Source organism: Somniosus microcephalus, unplaced genomic scaffold (assembly GCF_052327205.1).
Source record: "Somniosus microcephalus isolate GS21.2 unplaced genomic scaffold, FLI_Smic_1.0 unresolved_chr7, whole genome shotgun sequence".
NCBI classification, from domain to species: Eukaryota; Metazoa; Chordata; class Chondrichthyes; order Squaliformes; family Somniosidae; genus Somniosus; species Somniosus microcephalus.
In genome coordinates, this window is record NW_028225185.1 from 16550636 (window position 1) to 16575805 (window position 25170).

Here is a 25170-nt window from a genome sequence, read left to right on the forward strand (position 1 = left end):
AGAAACTGTTTCCAGTGGCAGGAGGGTCGGTAACCAGAGGACACAGATTGAAGATAATTGGCAAAAGGACCAGAGGGGGAGATGAGGAGAATGTTTCTTTACGCAGCGAGTTGTTGTGACCTGGAACGCGCTGCCTGAAAGGGCGGTGGAAGCAGATTCAATAGTGACTTTCAAAAGGGAATTGGATAAATACTTGAAAAGGAAACATTCACAGGGCTGTGGGGAAAGAGCAGGGGGGAGTGGGACTAATTGCAGAGCTCCTTCAAAGAGCCGTCATAGGCACGATGGGCCGAATGGCCTTCCTCCTTGGGCCGTGAGATTCTAAGATTCTTCACGCCGGTGCTGCCTTGTCGCTCCGACCTTTCTGTTGGCCTCGTTGGGAGACCGCTCCCGTGGAATGTCGCCACTCGCTGCACCTTGGCACCTGATTGACGCTCTGCTCTTGCGTTACAGCGGGAGAAACAGCGGGTGCTGTTCCTGTACAACGAGTATCTCCGCAAGCGGATAGCGTACGCCGAGACCCAGCGCAAGAAAATCATGATGAGGGCGCGCAAAAAACAGCTCTGGGTAAGCAGAGAGCCTTCCACTGGTTAAACTATTCCGTTTGTCGTCACTCCTCTATTCTATAATATAACCCCCCCCCCCACCGAACCCCTCGATTAGATTCCAGCCTGTAACTCACTCCCGGGTATCTGTTATTCTATATATAAACCCCCCGAACTCCTCGATTAGATTCCAGCCTGTAACTCACTCCCGGGTATCCGTTATTCTATATATAAACCCCCCCGAACCCCTCGATAAGATTCCAGCTTGTAACTCACTCCCGGGTATCCGTTATTGTATATATAAACCCCCCGAACCCCTCGATTAGATTCCAGGCTGTAACTCACTCCCGGGTATCTGTTATTCTATATATAAACCCCCCCGAACCCCTCGATTAGATTCCAGGCTGTAACTCACTCCCGGGTATCCGTTATTCTATATAACACCCCCGAACCCCTCGATTAGATTAAAGTCTGTAACTCACTCCCAGGTATCTGTTATTCTATATATAAACCCCCCCGAACCACTTTATTAGATTCTAGCCCGTAACTCACTCCCGGGTATCCGTTATTCTATATATAAACCTCCCCGAACCCCTCGATTAGATTCCAGCCTGTAACTCACTCCCGGGTATCTGTTATTCTATATATAAACCCCCGAACCCCCCGATTAGATTCCAGCCTGTAACTCACTCCCGGGTATCTGTTATTCAATATATAAACCCCCCGAACCCCTCGATTAGATTCCAGCCTGTAACTCACTCCTGGGTATCTGTTATTCTATATATAAACCCCCCGAACCCCTCGATTAGATTCCAGCCTGTAACTCACTCCCGGGTATCCGTTATTCTATATATAAACCCCCCGAACCCCCCGATTAGATTCCAGCCTGTAACTCACTCCCGGGTATCTGTTATTCTATATATAAACCCCCCCGAACCCCTCGATTAGGAGTGTGGCATTTACAGTGGGTCGGACAGAGTTATTTGAGGTGCGTCTATTTGAGATATGCTGAACAGCGAATCCTGTTTAACTCGCTCTTCCTCGTCGCAGCAACTGCGCGGCCTCGCCGGCGCCCTTCACCGCTCCTGCCCGTGGCTCCGAAGGTTCGTCCGCAAGCGATGCGTGGTCTGCAGCGAGGGGCCGACGGTGACCTCCTACCACTGCCCCAACCCTGGGTGCGGGGCCTTGTACTGCCGAGCGTGCTGGCGGGACATGAAACGCTTCTGCTTCGCCTGCATGCCCTTCGAGGAGTTCGTGTCAGAAGGCAGCGACACCGAGAACGATCCCACCTACGGAAACTGATGCGGGACCGACGTCAACTCAGCTTCTCCCACCCCGTCTCACGTTCCTCCGAGGGGTTCGGGCAAAGGCAAACGGTACATTTTCCCCTTGGATCCAAGGACATTAATTTGAGGATGAATTACTCACCGGACTTTGTAACTTACGGGGTTGATTTTCTTGTCCGCATGCTTTGGCTCCTGGTTAAGCAAGGCCTTAATTGTTTAATATTCTCATCCTTGTTTTCAAATCCCCTCCGTGGCCTCCTCACCCCCCCTCCCCCCATTATCTCTTTAACCTCCTCCAGCCCCCACAACCCTCCCCGAGATCGCTGCGCTCCTCCAATTCCGGCCTCTCGCGCCTCCCCCTCGATTTCCATCGCTCCGCCATTGGCGGCCGCGCCTTCACCTGTCTCCTCCATCGGCTCTGGAATTCCCTCCCTAAACCTCCCCGCCTCCCTCTTTCTCTCGCTTTAAGACGCTCCTTAAAACCGACCTCTTTGAGCTGCTAGGTCGCCTGTCCTGATATCTCCTTATGTGGCTTGGTGTCAAATTTTTGTCTGATAATCGCGCCTGTGAAACGCCCTGGGACGTTTTACTACGTTAAAGGCGCCGCATAAATGCAACTCGCTGACATTATGAACTTGCTCTCGCCGCTGTCTGAACACGGGCTTGAACATCTACCCCATATATTCACCCACGATTATTTCTCCCGTTAATTGACCAGTCGTTTAACAGGAGCTTCCCCGATATGATAGGGTGGAGGGAGGGTCGATGCATCTCGCCAAGGGGTTGATGAAGTCCCCACGAGCGTTTATTTTTTTTTAATTCACCACCTGAAGGAGTTGGGGCCTGACGGCGATGCGGAGCAGGTTTTCCACTGGCCGCGAAGGCCCGGGCCAAGGGACTAGGACCCGGGGTCTGAGTTCCGAAGTCGTCTTTGCGGCTGCTTGAAAGTTCCTTGGCAATCTCGGTAACCAATGTCTTCGCCACACGAGAGATTCTGTGGAGAAAACCGACTGCTGTTTGGATAACTAAACCGGCTTTCGTTCCGGCTTCTATCTTAGAAATTCCCCGGCAGTCCGCTTTAAGAAATGGTGCGCTGCGTGCACAACCGGATGGGCTGAACTCTGGTGGGAAGGAGGGAGAGCTGTCCAGCTTAACATGGGGAATGGGGGCTGGGAGAACGGGATTGGTTACCCATAGCAACCGGGGGACTGAGGCCTGGGAAAATGGGATGGTTTGGTTACCCATAGCAACTGGGGCCTGGGAGAATGGGATGGTTTGGTTACCCATAGCAACTGGGGCCTGGGAGGATGGGATTGGTTACCCATAGCAATCAGGGAACTGGCGCCTGGGAGATTGGGATTGGTTACCCATAGCAACTGGGGCCTGGGAGATTGGGATTGGTTACCCATAGCAACTGGGGAACAAGGCCTGGGAGAATGGGATGGTTTGGTTACCCATAGCAACTGGGGCCTGGGAGATTGGGATTGGTCACCCATAGCAACCAGAGAACTGGGGCCTGGGAGGTTGGGATTGGTTACCCATAACGGCCAGGGAACTGGGACCTGGGAGATTGGTTTGGTTACCCATAGCGACTGGGGAACTGAGGCCTGGAAGAATGGGATGGTTTGGTTACCCATAGCAACCGGGGAACTAGGGCCTGGGAGAATGGGATGGTTTGGTTACCCATAGCGACTGGGGCCTGGGGGAATGGGATGGTTTGGTTACCCATAGCAACCAGGGAACTGGGGCCTGGGAGATTGGGATTGGTTACCCATAGCAACCAGAGAACTGGGGCCTGGGAGGTTGGGATTGGTTACCCATAATGGCCAGGGAACTGGGACCTGGGAGATTGGTTTGGTTACCCATAGCGACTGGGGAACTGAGGCCTGGAAGAATGGGATGGTTTGGTTACCCATAGCAACCGGGGAACTAGGGCCTGGGAGAATGGGATGGTTTGGTTACCCATAGCGACTGGGGCCTGGGGGAATGGGATGGTTTGGTTACCCATAGCAACCAGGGAACTGGGGCCTGGGAGATTGGGATTGGTTACCCATAGCAACCAGGGAACTGGGGCCTGGGAGATTGGGATTGGTTACCCATAGCGACTGGGGAAAAAGGCCTGGGAGAATGGGATGGTTTGGTTACCCATAGCAACCAGGGAACTGGGGCCTGGGAGAATGGGATGGTTTGGTTACCCATAGCGACTGGGGCCTGGGGGAATGGGATGGTTTGGTTACCCATAGCAACCAGGGAACTGGGGCCTGGGAGATTGGGATTGGTTACCCATAGCAACCAGAGAACTGGGGCCTGGGAGGTTGGGATTGGTTACCCATAATGGCCAGGGAACTGGGACCTGGGAGATTGGTTTGGTTACCCATAGCGACTGGGGAACTGAGGCCTGGAAGAATGGGATGGTTTGGTTACCCATAGCAACCGGGGAACTAGGGCCTGGGAGAATGGGATGGTTTGGTTACCCATAGCGACTGGGGCCTGGGGGAATGGGATGGTTTGGTTACCCATAGCAACCAGGGAACTGGGGCCTGGGAGATTGGGATTGGTTACCCATAGCAACCAGGGAACTGGGGCCTGGGAGATTGGGATTGGTTACCCATAGCGACTGGGGAAAAAGGCCTGGGAGAATGGGATGGTTTGGTTACCCATAGCAACCAGGGAACTGGGGCCTGGGAGAATGGGATGGTTTGGTTACCCATAGCGACTGGGGCCTGGGAGATTGGAATTGGTTAACCATTGCAACCAGGGAACTGGGGCCTGGGAGAATGGGAAATATTGGTTACCCATAGCAACTGGGGAACTGAGGCCTGGGAGAATGGGATGGATTGGTTGCCCATTGCAACCGGTGAACTGGGGCCTGGGAGAATGGGACGGGTTTGTTACCCATAGCAACCAGGGAAATGGGGCCTGGGAGAATGGGATGGATTGGTTACCCATAGCAACCGGGGGAAATGGGGCCGAGGAGGGAATTTTTAAATTTGTTTTTGGGCTGTGGGTGTCACTGGCGAGACCATATTCAAAGCCCACCTCCAGAGGCCCTGAGCAGGTGGTGTCGGGCCTTCCCAGTGAAACAACGCAGGCAATGGGGTTACCCATTGTAACACAGGTGGCGGGGGGGGGGCCGCGGGGGAACGGAGCCTGGGGGGGGTGGGAAATGCTCGGTTACCCATAGCAACCAGGCGATATGGGGCCTGTGAGAACGGCAGCGGGTGGAAGCTAGATTTGCCTTTCCGTCTTAACTCCGCGATGAACTTCTAGGTAAGACGTATATATCCTTGGACATGAAGGCAGTTGGGAAGCTCCTGTTATACCACCATGTTTTGCCCACATTTAAGAGCCTCCGCGATCGAGGAGGCCGAGAGACCCTACCCGGATATCTTCTGGACAGCCAATAATTAATACAAAATGCTAAAGATAATGTAGCTGTTCCAAGCACCAAAAGGTCAATTTGAACAGAAGCAGTAACTGCCCCCAGCCGTCGAGGAGATGAAGAACGCCTCCGAGAGATACAGGCGGGTAAACTCCCAAAATGTTGAGCAGTTCTATTGAAAACGGCACCTCCCCCGCCTGCTGCGCCCCCCCCTCACACGCCCTCCGCCGGCCTCGATCCCGCTCGCTCAACACACGGCCGTTGGCTAGCCGAGGGGGGATGATCATCGAGACCTTCCCAGCTTCCAGGCACCACCTCAAAGAAACAGGACCCCCTTCTAATTGTCGGCTGGCCGAGACTGGGGAAAAGGTGGGAATCCAAGATCATGCTGTCAGGAGGGAAGGGTACGCACCAGGTGCCAAGGTTTGTGTTACGTGTTCAAAGTTAGTGAATAAACCAGAGGTTTGTTACCAAACGTGCCTTTTGTCTTTTTTGACAGGTGCTTGTACATCTGCGTGCTTGTGCATGTCTCCATGATTGTGCGTGTGTTCACATTACCATGGGGGTGTTTGTGCTTGAATGTACAACTGTTCCGACGAAAGGTCACCGACCTGAAACGTTAACTCTCCTTCTCTCTCCACAGATGCTGCCTGACCTGCCGAGCGTTCCCAGCATTTTCTGTTTTTATTTCAGATTTCCAGGATCCGCAGTATCTTGCTTTTGTATGTCTGTGTGTGCTTGTGTGTCTGACTGTGGGTCCGAGTCGACACTTCAGAGGCTTGAGCCCAAAATCCAGGCCGACGCTCCCGGTGCCAGTGCTGAGGGAGAGCTGCACTATCCGGGGGAACAATACTGAGGGAGCGCCGCACTATCGGAGGGGCAGTACTGAGGGAGCGCCGCACTGTCAGGGGGAACAGTACTGAGGGAGCGCCGCACTGTCGGAAGGACAGTACTGAGGGAGCACCGCACTGTCGGAGGGGCAGCACTGAGGGAGCGCTGCACTGTCGGAGGGGCAGTACTGAGGGAGCGCCGCACTGTCGGAGGGACAGTACTGAGGGAGCACCGCACTGTCAGGGGGAACAGTACTGAGGGAGCACCGCACTGTTGGAGGGGCAGTACTGAGGGAGCACCGCACTGTCGGAGGGGCAGTACTGAGGGAGCGCCGCACTGTCGGAGGGGCAGTACTGAGGGAGCGCCGCACTGTCGGAGGGACAGTACTGAGGGAGCACCGCACTGTCGGAGGGGCAGCACTGAGGGAGCGCTGCACTGTCGGAGGGGCGGGACTGAGGGAGCACCGCACTGTCGGAGGGGCGTCTTTCGGACGAGACGTCAAACCTGCCCTCTCAGGTGGATGTAAAAGATCCCATGGCCACCATTGGAAGAATAGCAGGGGGAGTTCTCCCCGGTGTCCTGGGGCCAATATTTATCCCTCAACCAACATCACTAAAAACGGATGATCCGGTCATTATCACATTGCTGTTTGTGGGAGCTTGCTGTGCGCAAATTGGCTGCCGCGTTTCCCGCATTACAACAGTGACCACACTTCAAAAAGTATTTCATTGGTTGTGAAGCGCTTTGGGACGTCCTGAGGTCGTGAAAGGCGCTGGAGAAATGCAAGTCTTTCGTAACTTGACATTTAAAAAAAAATTGGTAAAGATATTTTTGGTATCAAATTAATCTGGCTAAAAATATTCCCTCTGAACTTCCTTCCCGTTTAATTACAATTCTTTAATCCTTAAATTAGTTACAGGGATCCTGATACTGAGACTTGCTTCTTCTACAGATGTACCTCATGTGAAAAGGTGAAGCGTTCATTGCGCGAGGGAGAATTTTTAATACTCCTATTGTTCTCACTCGGTCACTATGTCCCACACAGTGCCTTACAGAGAATAGCCACTGGTGCAGGGAGGTGGTTGAGGGGCAATCAGCACAGAACACTGACATCTGCAGGAGAGCAGAACACCATGGGCCAGAAATTCGCGGCCAGAAGCGTGAGTACGGTCGGGGTACTCACGCATTTGGCCGTTGGAAATGCCGGCGTTCAGCAGGAACAGCGCATGCGGGGAACGCCGGCATTTCCAGACCCGAGGTCTATTCACAGCGCGTGCGACTGCACAGGCAGCGCTTGCGCAGTGAACTTTGTGGATTTCAATGATGGATTCAGTGAGGGTAAGTCCTTAGAAGTTACACTTGAAAAAAGCAAGTGTAAAGTTGTTCATTGGCTGCGGAGGAAGATATATTTTATTGTGGAGCTTCTGAAATGCAATATTTTTGTTTGGGAAAGGGAGGGAAGTTATTTTAAGAAATTTTAAGTAAGTTTTAAAGTTAAAATTTTTTTTTTTTAAAGGGTTTTCAGAACGGTAGGCAGAAGGAGCAATTGTGGCTGTGTGAATGGAATGTGAGAATGAGTTATGTATGTATGTCCACATATATTCCTTTATGTATATGTATGTATGTTTTATATTCCTTTACTAATGTGTATGAATGTATGTTTTTAATTATGATTTTCCAATAAGTTACTTTCTCTGAAAGTCATAATTAAATAATACATTCATACACATAAGTAAAGGAATATATACATAACACGCAAAGGAATATATACAGACATACATACTTTCAGAAGCTCCACGATAATAAATATCTTCCTCCGCAGCCTCTGGAAGAACTGTACCCATGCTTTTTTCATGTGTAAGTTGTAATGACTTGACCTCACTGAAAGCATTAATGAAAGCGGCGAATTATACTGCGCACGCGCTGCCTGTGCAGTTGCACGCGTTCTGCCTCTGAACCCCTTCGTTCAGAGGACAGGAAATGCTGGTTTTCCCCACATGCACTGTGCATGCTGAAAACCGGCATTTCATCCGGCCAGATGCGTAAGTACCCCGACCGTACTCGCGCATTTGGAAGGGAATTACTGGGCCAACATTTTACATGTCAATAAAATGAAAAATTTAACAATTGCACGACTTGCCCCCTCGCATCTGCGACTGAGGGTCCAAGGAGGTGCATTGCGCAAGAGGTCATCATCGTACGTATCCTCACACTGTTCCCTTTGGGGAACTGTATGAAGTGGTGGAAGGATTTATGGCCGTAATTAACGCTCATTCCGTGACCGTAACCATCTTTGAACCAGCCATTAGGGTGGTTAGTCCTATGGCGGGAGGGTTTTACGGGCTCCCACAACCCATCTGAGGGGGGGGGGGCCACCAACACCCACGGACGCAAGTATCCCGCTGGATGTCCACCCAGAATTTAAAGTTGGAGCTCCGACTCCACTTGCCGGGACTGTCTGGAGTGGGGTTCAAAACCCTACTCCTTCTGGCCCAGCGGCGGGGATGCTTACTGCTACGCAAAAGGCCCACTCCGCACAAAAGGTGACACCCATACGTTTCCTGCGCCTTTTCCCTCCCCGTGACTGGAGCCCTATGCTGCCATTTCACGTTGCTAATCGGATTGGGCCTTTGTCATAGCGGTAGGATCCCCGCCGCTGGGCCAGATCAGGGTAGGGTTTCGAACCCCGCTCCAGACAGTCCCGGCAAGTGGAGTCGGAGCTCCGGCTCTAAATTCTGGGTTGACATCCAGTGGGATATTTGCGTCCGTGGGTGTGGGTGGCCCCCCCTCCTTGTATAGCTTGTGGGAGCCCGTAAAACCCTCCCGCCATAGGACTAACCGCCCTAATGGCTGGTTCAAAGATGGTTACGGTCACGGAATGAGCGTTAATCATGGCCATAAATCCTTCCACCACTTCATACAGTTCCCCAAAGGGAACAGTGTGAAGACACGTATGACGACGACATTGCTAAATAAATAAATGGAATTAAAAAAATTCTTTTAGGGCTTTTAAAAGTCTTTAAATTGCTTTAATTCTCTTTAAAACTACTTCAGATTACTCAAAATAATGTAAACATTTTAAAAAGTTTATAAAAGTTACCAAAATCTTCAAAAAACTTCCAAAAACCTATTTAAACTGCTGCTTTGCATGTAAAAATGCTTAGCAGCTTGACAGAAACATTGGGGGCGTGTCCAGTGAAACTGAGACCTCAAGGGGCGTGTCTCACTTGCACTGCACGCTCCTGGCTTCGCGCTGGCTGCACTCCTGGGCGGCGTGACGTCATACGCTGACCGGGATTCTTCTTTTTCAAACACCAAGTCCAGGCGTCCCTGGAGCTGATCGGCAGTAGCGCGGGGTAAGTGCATATACGGGGCTTGCACGCGTGGCAAGCCCCGTTCACCAATTTCTGGCCCCATGGCTTCACTCGGTGCTGCACAGGCTACAGAACAGCAATGACCCTTAATGTCCCTTCATAGAAACATAGAAGATAGGAGCAGGAGTAGGCCATTCGGCCCTTCGAGTCTGCTCCGCCATTCAATGAGATCATGGCTGATCATCCAAATTCAGTACCCTGTCCCTGCCTTCTCCCCATATCCCTTTAGCCTCAAGAAATATATCCAACTCCTTCTTGAATATATTTAATGAACTGGCCTCCACCGCCCTCTGTGGCAGAGAATTCCACAGGTTCACCACTCTCTGGGTGAAGAAATTCCTCCTCATTTCAGTCCTAAATGGCTTACCCCTTATCCTTAGACTATGACCCCTGGTTCTGGACTCCCCGGCCATCAGAAACATCCTTCCTGCATCTAGTCTGTCTAGACCTGACAGAATTTTATAGGTTTCGATGAGATCCCCTCTCAGTCTTCTAAACTCCAGTGAGTATAAGCCCAATTGACACAATCTCTCCTCATACGTCATTCCTGCCATCCCAGGTATCAGCCTGGTGGATCTTCGCTGCACTCCTTCCATGGCAAGAACGTCCTTCCTCAGGTAAGGTGACCAAAACTGCACACAATACTCAAGGTGCGGTCTCACCAAGGCCCTGTACAACTGTAGCAAGACATCCTTGTTCCTGTACTCAAACCCTCTCGCTACGAAGACCAACATACCATTTGCCTTCTTAACCACCTGCTGCACCTGCATGCTTACCTTCATATTCCACTTCCAGTCCTTTAATTGAGGGGTTCGGGGGGTTTATATATAGAATAACAGATACCCGGGGAGTGAGTTACAGGCTGGAATCTAATCGAGGGGTTCGGGGGGTTTATATATATAATAACGGATACCCAAGAGTGAGTTACAGGCTGGAATCTAATCGAGGGGTTCGAGGGGTTTATATATAGAATAACGGATACCCGGGAGTGAGTTACAGGCTGGAATCTAATCGAGGGGTTCGGGGGGTTTATATATAGAATAACGGATACCCGGGAGTGAGTTACAGGCTGGAATCTAATCGAGGGGTTCAGGGGGTTTATATATAGAATAACAGATACCCGGGAGTGAGTTACAGGCTGGAATCTAATCGAGGGGTTCGGGGGGGTTTATATATAGAATAACAGATACCCGGGAGTGAGTTACAGGCTGGAATCTAATCGAGGGTTTGGTGATGCTAGTGTCTCATCACAATGCTGCGGCCATTATGGTGTGTGGGGCAGGCCTGATTTATCAGCTGCTCTTTTCCTACCCATCATTTCGGTATGTTTGTAGCCATGGAGGCTCCTGTCCTTATGGTTCCCAGGAGGAATACTCTCCACTTGCCTGGATGAGTGCAGCTCCAACAACACTCAAGAAGCTCGACACCATCCAGGACAAAGCAGCCCGCTTGATCGGCACCCCATCCACCACCTTAAACATTCACTCCCTCCACCACCGGCGCACCGTGGCTGCAGTGTGTACCATCTACAAGATGCACTGCAGCGACTCGCCAAGGATTCTTCGGCAGCACCTCCCAAACCCGCCACCTCTTCTACCTAGAAGGACAAGGGCAGCAGGCGCATGGAAACACCACCACCTCCAAGTTCCCCTCCAAGTCACACACCATCCTGACTTGGAAATATATCGGCCGTTCCTTCATCGTCGCTGGGTCAAAATCCTGGAACTCCCTCCCTAACAGCCCGGTGGGAGTACTTTCATCATAGAATCGTAGAATAGTTACAGCACAGAAGGAGGCCATTCGGCCCTTCAAGCCCGTGCCGGCTCTCTGCAAGAGAATTTCAGCTGGTCCCACTCCCCTGCCCTTTCCCCGTAGCCCTGCAAATGTTTTCCTTCACCACATGGACTGCAACGGTTCAAGAAGACCTCTCGCCTCTGAGTCAGAAGATCGTGGGTTCAATCTCACTCCAGAGTCTTGAGCCCATAATCTAGGTTGACCCACCCAGTGTCAGTACTGAGGAACCACAGCACTGTCGGAGGGGCAGTACTGAGGGAGCGCCGCACTGTCGGAGGGGCAGTACTGAGGGAGCGCTGCACTGTCGGAATGGCAGTACTGAGGGAGCGCCGCACTGTCGGAGGGGCAGTACTGAGGGAGCACCGCAGTCGGAGGGGCAGTACTGAGGGAGTGCCGCACTGTCGGAGGGGCAGTACTGAGGGAGCATCGCACTGTTGGAGGGGCAGTACTGAGGGAGCGCCGCACTGTCGGAGGGGCAATACTGAGGGAGTGCTGCACTGTCGGAGGGGCTGTACTGAGGGAGCGCTGCACTGTCGGAAGGGCAGTACTGAGAGAATGCCGCACTGTCAGAGGTGCAGTACTGAGGGAGCGCCGCACTTTCAGAGGGGCAGTACTGAGGGAGTGCTGCACTGTCGAAGGGGCAGTACTGAGGGAGCATCGCACTGTTGGAGGGGCAGTACTGAGGGAGCGCTGCACTGTCGGAGGGGCAATACTGAGGGAGTGCTGCACTGTCGGAGGGGCGGTACTGAGGGAGCGCTGCACTGTCGGAAGGGCAGTACTGAGAGAATGCCGCACTGTCAGAGGTGCAGTACTGAGGGAGCGCCGCACTTTCAGAGGGGCAGTACTGAGGGAGCGCCGCACTGTCAGAGGGGCAGTACTGAGGGAGCACCGCACTGATGGAGGGGCTGTACTGAGGGAGTGCCGCACTGTCGGAGGGGCAGTACTGAGGGAGCGCCGCACTGTCGGAGAGGCAGTACTGAGGGAGTACTGCACTGTTGGAGGGGCAGTATTGGGGGAGCACCGCACTGTCGGAGGGGCAGTACTGAGGGAGCGCCGCACTGTCAGAGGGGTATTACTGAGGGAGCGCCGCACTGTCGGGGGGGCCATACTGAGTGAGCGCCGCACTGATGGAGGGGCAGTACTGAGGGAGCGCTGCCCTGTCGGAGGGTCAGTACTGAGGGAGCGGCGCACTGTCGGAGGGGCAGTACTGAGGGAGCGCCTCACTGGCTGAGGGGCAGTACTGAGGGAGCTCCGCACTGTCGGAGGGGCAGTACTGAGGGAGTGCTGCACTGTCGGAGGGGCAGTACTGAGGGAGCGCTGCACTGTTGGAGCTGCCGTTTTTCAGAAGAGACGTTAAACCGAGGCCCCGTCTGCCCTCTCAGGTGGATGTAAAAGATCCCACGGCCACTATTGGAAGAAGAGCAGGGGGGAGTTCTCCCCGGTGCCCTGGGGCCAATATTTATCCCTCAACCAACATCTAAAACTGATGATCCGGTCATTATCACATTGTTGTTTGTGGGAGCTTGCTGTGCGCAAATTGTCTGCTGCGTTTCCGTACATTACAACAGTGACCACACTTCAAAAATACTTTATTAGCTGTAAAGCTCTTTGGGACATCCTGAGGTGGTGAAAGGTGCTGGAGAATTGTAAATTCTTTATTTCCCTCTCAGGCTAAGACGGTCTTTTGCTCGGCTAAGTTGGTGACTGAGAGCCTCCTCACTGGGCAATGAACGATTATTGGTTGAGTGATGTGACAATGACAGGAGCTGCTTCACGTCGACAGAAGACAAGTCCCAAGCTTGTTGACCTGACCCTCTTCTTCATCGGTGAAACGGAAGATCAAGTTCCAGTCCTGTGTCGTCATTGAAAATTCCCCCTGCAGTCCCAGTGGCTGAACATGTTGATTCAGTGAGTCAAGGAATTGGATGATCTGTCAAAATTGAGATTAGTCCTAGGAGAAGGAGACAGACCATACCTTGGGGCTAAATATGTAACAACATGTCACAACCTGAGGACTGTTTAAAAGTAAGACTGTTTAAAATTAATATTGAACGTACCAAATGAAGTAGAAAGACTGTTTAAAATTAATATTGTTTAAAAGTAATATTGTATATACCCAACAAATGTCAAATCGATTGACACCTACAGAATGTTGGAAAACTGTACCTTTTTGCTATGTAAGCTTTGGCAATATGGTTCTCTGTAAACTTTCATGCCAATAAAGCATTTGAACTGAACTGAACTGAACTGAGTCACTGAAGCAGGAAGTGGCCAGGCCTGTGATGAGCAAGCTGGGGCAGGCGGAAGGGGCTAACACTGTGACATGGGCTGCAGAAGCCCTCGATTATATGATAAGCTTGAGGGCGGGAACAACAATGACCTGCATTTATATAGCGCCTTTAACGTAGTAAAACGTCCCAGGGCGCTTCACAGGAGCGATTATCAGACAAAATTTGACACCGAGCCACATAAGGAGACGTTAAGACTGTTGGAGGGGCAGTACTGAGGGAGCGCCGCACTGTCGGAGGGGCAATACTGAGGGAGTGCTGCACTGTCGGAGGGGCGGTACTGAGGGAGCGCTGCACTGTCGGAAGGGCAGTACTGAGAGAATGCTGCACTGTCAGAGGTGCAGTACTGAGGGAGCGCCGCACTTTCAGAGGGGCAGTACTGAGGGAGTGCTGCACTGTCGAAGGGGCAGTACTGAAGGAGCATCGCACTGTTGGAGGGGCAGTACTGAGGGAGCGCTGCACTGTCGGAGGGGCAATACTGAGGGAGTGCTGCACTGTCGGAGGGGCGGTACTGAGGGAGCGCTGCACTGTCGGAAGGGCAGTACTGAGAGAATGCCGCACTGTCAGAGGTGCAGTACTGAGGGAGCGCCGCACTTTCAGAGGGGCAGTACTGAGGGAGCGCCGCACTGTCAGAGGGGCAGTACTGAGGGAGCACCGCACTGATGGAGGGGCTGTACTGAGGGAGTGCCGCACTGTCGGAGGGGCAGTACTGAGGGAGCGCCGCACTGTCGGAGAGGCAGTACTGAGGGAGTACTGCACTGTTGGAGGGGCAGTATTGGGGGAGCACCGCACTGTCGGAGGGGCAGTACTGAGGGAGCGCCGCACTGTCAGAGGGGTATTACTGAGGGAGCGCCGCACTGTCGGAGGGGCAATACTGAGGGAGTGCTGCACTGTCGGAGGGGCGGTACTGAGGTCGGTTTTAAGGAGCGTCTTAAAAGGAGGAGAGAGAGGCGGAGAGGTTTAGGGAGGGAATTCCAGAGCTCGGGGCCCAGGCGGCTAAAGGCACGGCCGCCAATGGTGGAGCGATGGAAATCGGGGGATGCTCAAGAGGCCAGAATTGGAGGAGCGCGGAGATCTCGGAGGGTTGTGGGGCTGGAGGAGGTTACAGAGATAGGGAGGGGGGCGAGGAGGCCACGGAGGGATTTGAAAAGAAGGATGTGAATTTTTTAAATCGAGGCGTTGCCGGACTGGGAGCCAATGTAGGTCAGCGAGCACAGGGGGTGATGGGCGAACGGGACTCGGTGCGAGTTAGGACACGGGGCAGCAGAGTTTTGGGTGACCTCAGGTTTACGTAGGGTGGAATGTGGGAGGCCAGCCAGGAGTGTGTTGGAATAGTCGGAGTCTGGAGGTAACCAAGGCATGGACGAGGGTTTCAGCAGCGGATGAGCTGAGGCAAGGGCGGAGATGGGCGATGTTACGGAGGCGGAAATAGGAAAAGTGCAGGTCTACTAACGAATGGGGGTAATTGTAAAGAATATGGCAGGCTGCAGGCTCAGAATAAGTTTGGGGAGTCAGGGGATCTGCACTGACTGTGGGGTTAAACATGGGATCGCCCTGTGCAGCTTAGTACCATATTGGGCAGTACATTGATCACGTGAACAGAGAAAGGCTGTTTCCTTGGGTTCGGGAGTCAGTGGGGAGGGATCGTAATTTAAATATGTCACGGAGAGAGTGAGGAGAGAGATTAGGAGAAATGTCTTTACAGAGAGGGAGGTTGGAGCACGGGATGCTTTGACATAGGGACTGGTTGAGACAGAGACCACTGCCTCTTTTAGGGGAAAATTGGATCAATATTCAAAGCAGAGGAAGATACAGGGCTATGGGGAGAGAGCGGGGCAGTGGGATTAGTTTGGGATTGATACAGGGCTATGGGGAGAGAGCGGGGCAGTGGGTTTAGTTTGGGATTGATACAGGGCTATGGGGAGAGAGCGGGGCAGTGGGATTAGTTTGGGATTGATACAGGGCTATGGGGAGAGAGCGGGGCAGTGGGTTTAGTTTGGGATTGATACAGGGCTATGGGGAGAGAGCGGGGCAGTGGGATTAGTTTGGGGATTGATACAGGGCTATGGGGAGAGAGCGGGGCAGTGGGTTTAGTTTGGGATTGACACAGGGCTATGGGGAGAGAGTGGGGCAGTGGGATTAGTTTGGGATTGATGCAGGGCTATGGGGAGAGAGCGGGGCAGTGGGATTAGTTTGGGGATTGATACAGGGCTATGGGGAGAGAGCGGGGCAGTGGAATTAGTTTGGGGATTGATACAGGGCTATGGAGAGAGAGCAGGGCAGTGGGATTAGTTTTCAGATTGATACAGGGCTATGGGGAGAGAGCGGGGCAGTGGGATAAGTTTGGGGATTGATACAGGGCTATGGGGAGAGAGTGGGGCAGTGGGATTAGTTTGGGATTGATACAGGGCTATGGGGAGAGAGTGGGGCAGTGGGATTAGTTTGGGATTGATGCAGGGCTTTGGGGAGGGAGCGGGACAGTGGGATTAGTTTGGGATTGATACAGGGCTATGGGGAGAGAGTGGGGCAGTGGGATTAGTTTGGAGATTGAGACAGGGCTATGGGGAGAGAGCGGGGCAGTGGGATTAGTTTGGGGATTGATACAGGGCTATGGGGAGAGAGCGGGGCAGTGGGATAAGTTTGGGATTGATACAGGGCTATGGGGAGGGAGCGGGGCAGTGGGATTAGTTTGGAGATTGATACAGGGCTATGGGGAGAGAGCGGGGCAGTGGGATTAGTTTGGGGATTGATACAGGGCTGTGGGGAGAGAGTGGGGCAGTGGGATTAGTTTGGAGATTGATACAGGGCTATGGGGAGAGATCGGGGCAGTGGGATTAGTCTGGGGATTGATGCAGGGCTATGGGGAGAGAGCGGGACAGTGGGATTAGTTTGGGATTTATACAGGGCTATGGGGAGAGAGCGGGGCAGTGGGATTAGTTTGGGATTGATACAGGGCTATGGGGAGAGAGCGGGGCAGTGGGATTAGTTTGGGATTTATACAGGGCTATGGGGAGAGAGCGGGGCAGTGGGATTAGTTTGGGATTTATACAGGGCTATGGGGAGAGAGCGGGGCAGTGGGATTAGTTTGGGATTGATACAGGGCTATGGGGAGAGAGCGGGGCAGTGGGATTAGTTTGGGATTGATACAGGGCTGTGGGGAGAGAGCGGGGCAGTGGAATTAGTTTGGGGATTGACACAGGGCTATGGGGAGAGAGCGGGGAAGTGGGATTAGTTTGGGATTGATACAGGGCTATGGGGAGAGAGCGGGGCAGTGGGATTAGTTTGGGGATTGATACAGGGCTATGGGGAGAGAGCGGGGCAGTGGGATTAGTTTGAGATTGATACAGGGCTATGGGGAGAGAGCGGGGCAGTGGGATTAGTTTGGGATTGATACAGGGCTATGGGGAGAGAGCGGGTCAGTGGGATTAGTTTGGGATTGTACAGGGCTATGGGGAGAGAGCGGGGCAGTGGTATTAGTTTGGGATTGATACAGGGCTATGGAGAGAGAGCAGGGCAGTGGGATTAGTTTTCAGATTGATACAGGGCTATGGGGAGAGAGCGGGGCAGTGGGATTAGTTTGGGATTGATACAGGGCTATGGGGAGAGAGCGGGTCAGTGGGATTAGTTTGGGATTGTACAGGGCTATGGGGAGGGAGCGGGGCAGTGGGATTAGTTTGGAGATTGATACAGGGCTATGGGGAGAGAGCGGGGCAGTGGGATTAGTTTGGGGATTGATACAGGGCTGTGGGGAGAGAGTGGGGCAGTGGGATTAGTTTGGAGATTGATACAGGGCTATGGGGAGGGAGCGGGGCAGTGGGATTAGTTTGGAGATTGATACAGGGCTGTGGGGAGAGAGTGGGGCAGTGGGATTAGTTTGGGATTGTACAGGGCTATGGGGAGGGAGCGGGGCAGTGGGATTAGTTTGGAGATTGATACAGGGCTATGGGGAGAGAGCGGGGCAGTGGGATTAGTTTGGGGATTGATACAGGGCTGTGGGGAGAGAGTGGGGCAGTGGGATTAGTTTGGAGATTGATACAGGGCTATGGGGAGAGAGCGGGGCAGTGGGGTTAGTCTGGGGATTGATGCAGGGCTATGGGGAGAGAGCGGGACAGTGGGATTAGTTTGGGATTTATACAGGGCTATGGGGAGAGAGCGGGGCAGTGGGATTAGTTTGGGATTGATACAGGGCTATGGGGAGAGAGCGGGGCAGTGGGATTAGTTTGGGATTGAAACAGGGCTATGGGGAGAGAGCGGGGCAGTGGGATTAGTTTGGGATTTATACAGGGCTATGGGGAGAGAGCGGGGCAGTGGGATTAGTTTGGGATTGATACAGGGCTATGGGGAGAGAGCGGGGCAGTGGGATTAGTTTGGGATTGATACAGGGCTGTGGGGAGAGAGCGGGGCAGTGGAATTAGTTTGGGGATTGACACAGGGCTATGGGGAGAGAGCGGGGCAGTGGGATTAGTTTGGGATTGATACAGGGCTATGGGGAGAGAGCGGGGCAGTGGGATTAGTTTGGGGATTGATACAGGGCTATGGGGAGAGAGCGGGGCAGTGGGATTAGTTTGAGATTGATACAGGGCTATGGGGAGAGAGCGGGGCAGTGGGATTAGTTTGGGATTGATACAGGGCTATGGGGAGAGAGCGGGGCAGTGGGATTAGTTTGGGATTGATACAGGGCTATGGGGAGAGAGCGGGGCAGTGGGATTAGTTTGGGATTGATACGGGGCTATGGGGAGAGAGCGGGGCAGTGGGATTAGTTTGGGATTGATACGGGGCTATGGGGAGAGAGCGGGGCAGTGGGATTAGTTTGGGGATTGATACAGGGCTATGGGGAGGGAGCGGGGCAGTGGGATTAGTTTGGGATTGATACAGGGCTATGGGGAGAGAGCGGGCCAGTGGGATTAGTTTGGGGATTGATACAGGGCTATGGGGAGAGCGCGGGGCAGTGGGATTAGTTTGGGGATTGATACAGGGCTATGGGGAGAGAGCGGGGCAGTGGGATTAGTTTGGGGATTGATACAGGGCTATGGGGAGAGAGCGGGGCAGTGGGATTAGTTTGGGGATTGATACAGGGCTATGGGGAGAGAGCGGGGCAGTGGGATTAGTTTGAGATTGATACAGGGCTATGGGGAGAGAGCGGGGCAGTGGGATTAGTTTGGGATTGATACAGGGCTATGGGGAGAGAGCACGGCAGTGGAATTAGTTTGGGGATTGATACAGGGCTATGGGGAGAGAGCGGGGCAGTGGGATTAGTTTGGGATTGATACAGGGCTATGGGGAGAGAGCGGGGCAGTGGGATTAGTTTGGGATTGATACAGGGCTATGGGGAGAGAGCGGGGCAGTGGGATTAGTTTGTGATTGATACGGGGCTATGGGGAGAGAGCGGGGCAGTGGGATTAGTTTGGGATTGATACGGGGCTATGGGGAGAGAGCGGGGCAGTGGGATTAGTTTGGGGATTGATACAGGGCTATGGGGAGAGAGCGGGGCAGTGGGATTAGTTTGGGATTGATACAGGGCTATGGGGAGAGAGCGGGGCAGTGGGATTAGTTTGGGGATTGATACAGGGCTATGGGGAGAGAGCGGGGCAGTGGGATTAGTTTGGGGATTGATACAGGGCTATGGGGAGAGAGCGGGGCAGTGGGATTAGTTTGGGGATTGATACAGGGCTATGGGGAGAGAGCGGGGCAGTGGGATTAGTTTGAGATTGATACAGGGCTATGGGGAGAGAGCGGGGCAGTGGGATTAGTTTGGGATTGATACAGGGCTATGGGGAGAGAGCGGGGCAGTGGGATTAGTTTGGGATTGATACGGGGCTATGGGGAGAGAGCGGGGCAGTGGGATTAGTTTGGGATTGATACAGGGCTATGGGGAGAGCGGGGCAGTGGGATTCGTTTGGGGATTGATACAGGGCTATGGGGAGAGAGCGGGGCAGTGGGATTAGTTTGGGATTGATACAGGGCTATGGGGAGAGAGCGGGGCAGTGGGATTAGTTTGGGGATTGATACAGGGCTATGGGGAGAGAGCGGGGCAGTGGGATTAGTTTGGGGATTGATACAGGTCTATGGGGAGAGAGCGGGGCAGTGGGAATGGTTTGGGATTGATACAGGGCTATGGGGAGAGAGCGGGGCAGTGGGATTAGTTTGGGATTGATACGGGGCTATGGGGAGAGAGCGGGGCAGTGGGATTAGTTTGGGATTGATACAGGGCTATGGGGAGCGAGCGGGGCAGTGGGATTAGTTTGGGGATTGATACAGGGCTATGGGGAGAGAGCGGGGCAGTGGGATTAGTTTGGGGATTGATACAGGTCTATGGGGAGAGAGCGGGGCAGTGGGATTAGTTTGGGATTGATACAGGGCTATGGGGAGAGAGCGGGGCAGTGGGATTAGTTTGGGATTGATACAGGGCTATGGGGAGAGAGCGGGGCAGTGGGATTAGTTTGGGATTGATACGGGGCTATGGGGAGAGAGTGGGGCAGTGGGATTAGTTTGGGATTGATACAGGGCTATGGGGAGAGAGCGGGGCAGTGGGATTAGTTTGGGGATTGATACAGGGCTATGGGGAGAGAGCGGGGCAGTGGGATTAGTTTGGGATTGATACAGGGCTATGGGGAGAGAGCGGGGCATTGGGATTAGTTTGGGGATTGATACAGGGCTATGGGGAGAGAGCGGGGCAGTGGGATTAGTTTGGGGATTGATACAGGTCTATGGGGAGAGAGCGGGGCAGTGGGATTAGTTTGGGATTGATACAGGGCTATGGGGAGAGAGCGGGGCAGTGGGATTAGTTTGGGATTGATACGGGGCTATGGGGAGAGAGCGGGGCAGTGGGATTAGTTTGGGATTGATACGGGGCTATGGGGAGAGAGCGGGGCAGTGGGATTAGTTTGGGGATTGATACGGGGCTATGGGGAGAGAGCGGGGCAGTGGGATTAGTTTGGGGATTGATACAGGGCTATGGGGAGGGAGCGGGGCAGTGGGTTTAGTTTGGGGATTGATACAGGGCTATGGGGAGAGAGCGGGGCAGTGGGATTAGTTTGTGATTGATACAGGGCTATGGGGAGAGAGCGGGGCATTGGGATTAGTTTGGGATTGATACAGGGCTATGGGGAGAGAGCACGGCAGTGGAATTAGTTTGGGGATTGATACAGGGCTATGGGGAGAGAGCGGGGCAGTGGGATTAGTTTGGGATTGATACAGGGCTATGGGGAGAGAGTGGGGCAGTGGGATTAGTTTGTGATTGATACAGGGCTATGGGGAGAGAGCGGGTCAGTGGGATTAGTTTGGGATTGTACAGGGCTATGGGGAGAGAGCGGGGCAGTGGTATTAGTTTGGGATTGATACAGGGCTATGGAGAGAGAGCAGGGCAGTGGGATTAGTTTTCAGATTGATACAGGGCTATGGGGAGAGAGCGGGGCAGTGGGATAAGTTTGGGGATTGATACAGGGCTATGGGGAGAGAGTGGGGCAGTGGGATTAGTTTGGGATTGATACAGGGCTATGGGGAGAGAGTGGGGCAGTGGGATTAGTTTGGGATTGATGCAGGGCTTTGGGGAGGGAGCGGGACAGTGGGATTAGTTTGGGGATTGATACAGGGCTATGGGGAGAGAGTGGGGCAGTGGGATTAGTTTGGAGATTGAGACAGGGCTATGGGGAGAGAGCGGGGCAGTGGGATTAGTTTGGGGATTGATACAGGGCTATGGGGAGAGAGCGGGGCAGTGGGATAAGTTTGGGATTGATACAGGGCTATGGGGAGGGAGCGGGGCAGTGGGATTAGTTTGGAGATTGATACAGGGCTATGGGGAGAGAGCGGGGCAGTGGGATTAGTTTGGGGATTGATACAGGGCTGTGGGGAGAGAGTGGGGCAGTGGGATTAGTTTGGAGATTGATACAGGGCTATGGGGAGAGAGCGGGGCAGTGGGATTAGTCTGGGGATTGATGCAGGGCTATGGGGAGAGAGCGGGACAGTGGGATTAGTTTGGGATTTATACAGGGCTATGGGGAGAGAGCGGGGCAGTGGGATTAGTTTGGGATTGATACAGGGCTATGGGGAGAGAGCGGGGCAGTGGGATTAGTTTGGGATTTATACAGGGCTATGGGGAGAGAGCGGGGCAGTGGGATTAGTTTGGGATTTATACAGGGCTATGGGGAGAGAGCGGGGCAGTGGGATTAGTTTGGGATTGATACAGAGCTATGGGGAGAGAGCGGGGCAGTGGGATTAGTTTGGGATTGATACAGGGCTGTGGGGAGAGAGCGGGGCAGTGGAATTAGTTTGGGGATTGACACAGGGCTATGGGGAGAGAGCGGGGCAGTGGGATTAGTTTGGGATTGATACAGGGCTATGGGGAGAGAGCGGGGCAGTGGGATTAGTTTGGGGATTGATACAGGGCTATGGGGAGAGAGCGGGGCAGTGGGATTAGTTTGAGATTGATACAGGGCTATGGGGAGAGAGCGGGGCAGTGGGATTAGTTTGGGATTGATACAGGGCTATGGGGAGAGAGCGGGTCAGTGGGATTAGTTTGGGATTGTACAGGGCTATGGGGAGAGAGCGGGGCAGTGGTATTAGTTTGGGATTGATACAGGGCTATGGAAAGAGAGCAGGGCAGTGGGATTAGTTTTCAGATTGATACAGGGCTATGGGGAGAGAGCGGGGCAGTGGGATAAGTTTGGGGATTGATACAGGGCTATGGGGAGAGAGTGGGGCAGTGGGATTAGTTTGGGATTGATACAGGGCTATGGGGAGAGAGTGGGGCAGTGGGATTAGTTTGGGGATTGATACAGGGCTATGGGGAGAGAGCGGGGCAGTGGGATTAGTTTGGGATTGATGCAGGGCTATGGGGAGGGAGCGGGACAGTGGGATTAGTTTGGGGATTGATACAGGGCTATGGGGAGAGAGTGGGGCAGTGGGATTAGTTTGGAGATTGAGACAGGGCTATGGGGAGAGAGCGGGGCAGTGGGATTAGTTTGGGGATTGATACAGGGCTATGGGGAGAGAGCGGGGCAGTGGGATAAGTTTGGGATTGATACAGGGCTATGGGGAGGGAGCGGGGCAGTGGGATTAGTTTGGAGATTGATACAGGGCTATGGGGAGAGAGCGGGGCAGTGGGATTAGTTTGGGGATTGATACAGGGCTGTGGGGAGAGAGTGGGGCAGTGGGATTAGTTTGGAGATTGATACAGGGCTATGGGGAGAGAGCGGGGCAGTGGGGTTAGTCTGGGGATTGATGCAGGGCTATGGGGAGAGAGCGGGACAGTGGGATTAGTTTGGGATTTATACAGGGCTATGGGGAGAGAGCGGGGCAGTGGGATTAGTTTGGGATTGATACAGGGCTATGGGGAGAGAGCGGGGCAGTGGGATTAGTTTGGGATTGAAACAGGGCTATGGGGAGAGAGCGGGGCAGTGGGATTAGTTTGGAGATTGATACAGGGCTATGGGGAGAGAGCGGGGCAGTGGGATTAGTTTGGGGATTGATACAGGGCTGTGGGGAGAGAGTGGGGCAGTGGGATTAGTTTGGAGATTGATACAGGGCTATGGGGAGAGAGCGGGGCAGTGGGATTAGTCTGGGGATTGATGCAGGGCTATGGGGAGAGAGCGGGACAGTGGGATTAGTTTGGGATTTATACAGGGCTATGGGGAGAGAGCGGGGCAGTGGGATTAGTTTGGGATTGATACAGGGCTATGGGGAGAGAGCGGGGCAGTGGGATTAGTTTGGGATTTATACAGGGCTATGGGGAGAGAGCGGGGCAGTGGGATTAGTTTGGGATTTATACAGGGCTATGGGGAGAGAGCGGGGCAGTGGGATTAGTTTGGGATTGATACAGGGCTATGGGGAGAGAGCGGGGCAGTGGGATTAGTTTGGGATTGATACAGGGCTGTGGGGAGAGAGCGGGGCAGTGGAATTAGTTTGGGGATTGACACAGGGCTATGGGGAGAGAGCGGGGCAGTGGGATTAGTTTGGGATTGATACAGGGCTATGGGGAGAGAGCGGGGCAGTGGGATTAGTTTGGGGATTGATACAGGGCTATGGGGAGAGAGCGGGGCAGTGGGATTAGTTTGAGATTGATACAGGGCTATGGGGAGAGAGCGGGGCAGTGGGATTAGTTTGGGATTGATACAGGGCTATGGGGAGAGAGCGGGTCAGTGGGATTAGTTTGGGATTGTACAGGGCTATGGGGAGAGAGCGGGGCAGTGGTATTAGTTTGGGATTGATACAGGGCTATGGAAAGAGAGCAGGGCAGTGGGATTAGTTTTCAGATTGATACAGGGCTATGGGGAGAGAGCGGGGCAGTGGGATAAGTTTGGGGATTGATACAGGGCTATGGGGAGAGAGTGGGGCAGTGGGATTAGTTTGGGATTGATACAGGGCTATGGGGAGAGAGTGGGGCAGTGGGATTAGTTTGGGGATTGATACAGGGCTATGGGGAGGGAGCGGGACAGTGGGATTAGTTTGGGGATTGATACAGGGCTATGGGGAGAGAGTGGGGCAGTGGGATTAGTTTGGAGATTGAGACAGGGCTATGGGGAGAGAGCGGGGCAGTGGGATTAGTTTGGGGATTGATACAGGGCTATGGGGAGAGAGCGGGGCAGTGGGATAAGTTTGGGATTGATACAGGGCTATGGGGAGGGAGCGGGGCAGTGGGATTAGTTTGGAGATTGATACAGGGCTATGGGGAGAGAGCGGGGCAGTGGGATTAGTTTGGGGATTGATACAGGGCTGTGGGGAGAGAGTGGGGCAGTGGGATTAGTTTGGAGATTGATACAGGGCTATGGGGAGAGAGCGGGGCAGTGGGGTTAGTCTGGGGATTGATGCAGGGCTATGGGGAGAGAGCGGGACAGTGGGATTAGTTTGGGATTTATACAGGGCTATGGGGAGAGAGCGGGGCAGTGGGATTAGTTTGGGATTGATACAGGGCTATGGGGAGAGAGCGGGGCAGTGGGATTAGTTTGGGATTGAAACAGGGCTATGGGGAGAGAGCGGGGCAGTGGGATTAGTTTGGGATTTATACAGGGCTATGGGGAGAGAGCGGGGCAGTGGGATTAGTTTGGGATTGATACAGGGCTATGGGGAGAGAGCGGGGCAGTGGGATTAGTTTGGGATTGATACAGGGCTGTGGGGAGAGAGCGGGGCAGTGGAATTAGTTTGGGGATTGACACAGGGCTATGGGGAGAGAGCGGGGCAGTGGGATTAGTTTGGGATTGATACAGGGCTATGGGGAGAGAGCGGGGCAGTGGGATTAGTTTGGGGATTGATACAGGGCTATGGGGAGAGAGCGGGGCAGTGGGATTAGTTTGAGATTGATACAGGGCTATGGGGAGAGAGCGGGGCAGTGGGATTAGTTTGGGATTGATACAGGGCTATGGGGAGAGAGCGGGGCAGTGGGATTAGTTTGGGATTGATACAGGGCTATGGGGAGAGAGCGGGGCAGTGGGATTAGTTTGGGATTGATACGGGGCTATGGGGAGAGAGCGGGGCAGTGGGATTAGTTTGGGATTGATACGGGGCTATGGGGAGAGAGCGGGGCAGTGGGATTAGTTTGGGGATTGATACAGGGCTATGGGGAGGGAGCGGGGCTGTGGGATTAGTTTGGGATTGATACAGGGCTATGGGGAGAGAGCGGGCCAGTGGGATTAGTTTGGGGATTGATACAGGGCTATGGGGAGAGCGCGGGGCAGT

General features: G+C 53.6%; 2 protein-coding genes across 2 annotated transcripts in view; both read left to right on the plus strand.

Moving 5' to 3' along the window:
- The window catches only part of dcst1 (DC-STAMP domain containing 1), a 92881-nt gene extending 87938 nt beyond the window's left edge, over nt 1-4943 (plus strand). The window contains exons 15-16 of the mRNA XM_085978728.1: nt 454-567; nt 1596-4943. Of these exons, the coding sequence (XP_085834854.1) occupies nt 454-567; nt 1596-1847 (366 nt within the window). The 3' untranslated portion in view covers nt 1848-4943. The remainder of the gene's footprint in view (nt 1-453; nt 568-1595) is intronic.
- Nucleotides 4944-5492: 549 nt separating this feature from the next.
- Nucleotides 5493-25170, plus strand: part of adam15 (ADAM metallopeptidase domain 15) — a 135675-nt gene continuing 115997 nt past the window's right edge. The window contains 2 exon segments of the mRNA XM_085978274.1: nt 5493-5617; nt 5713-5752. Coding sequence (XP_085834400.1) covers nt 5493-5617; nt 5713-5752 — 165 coding nt within the window.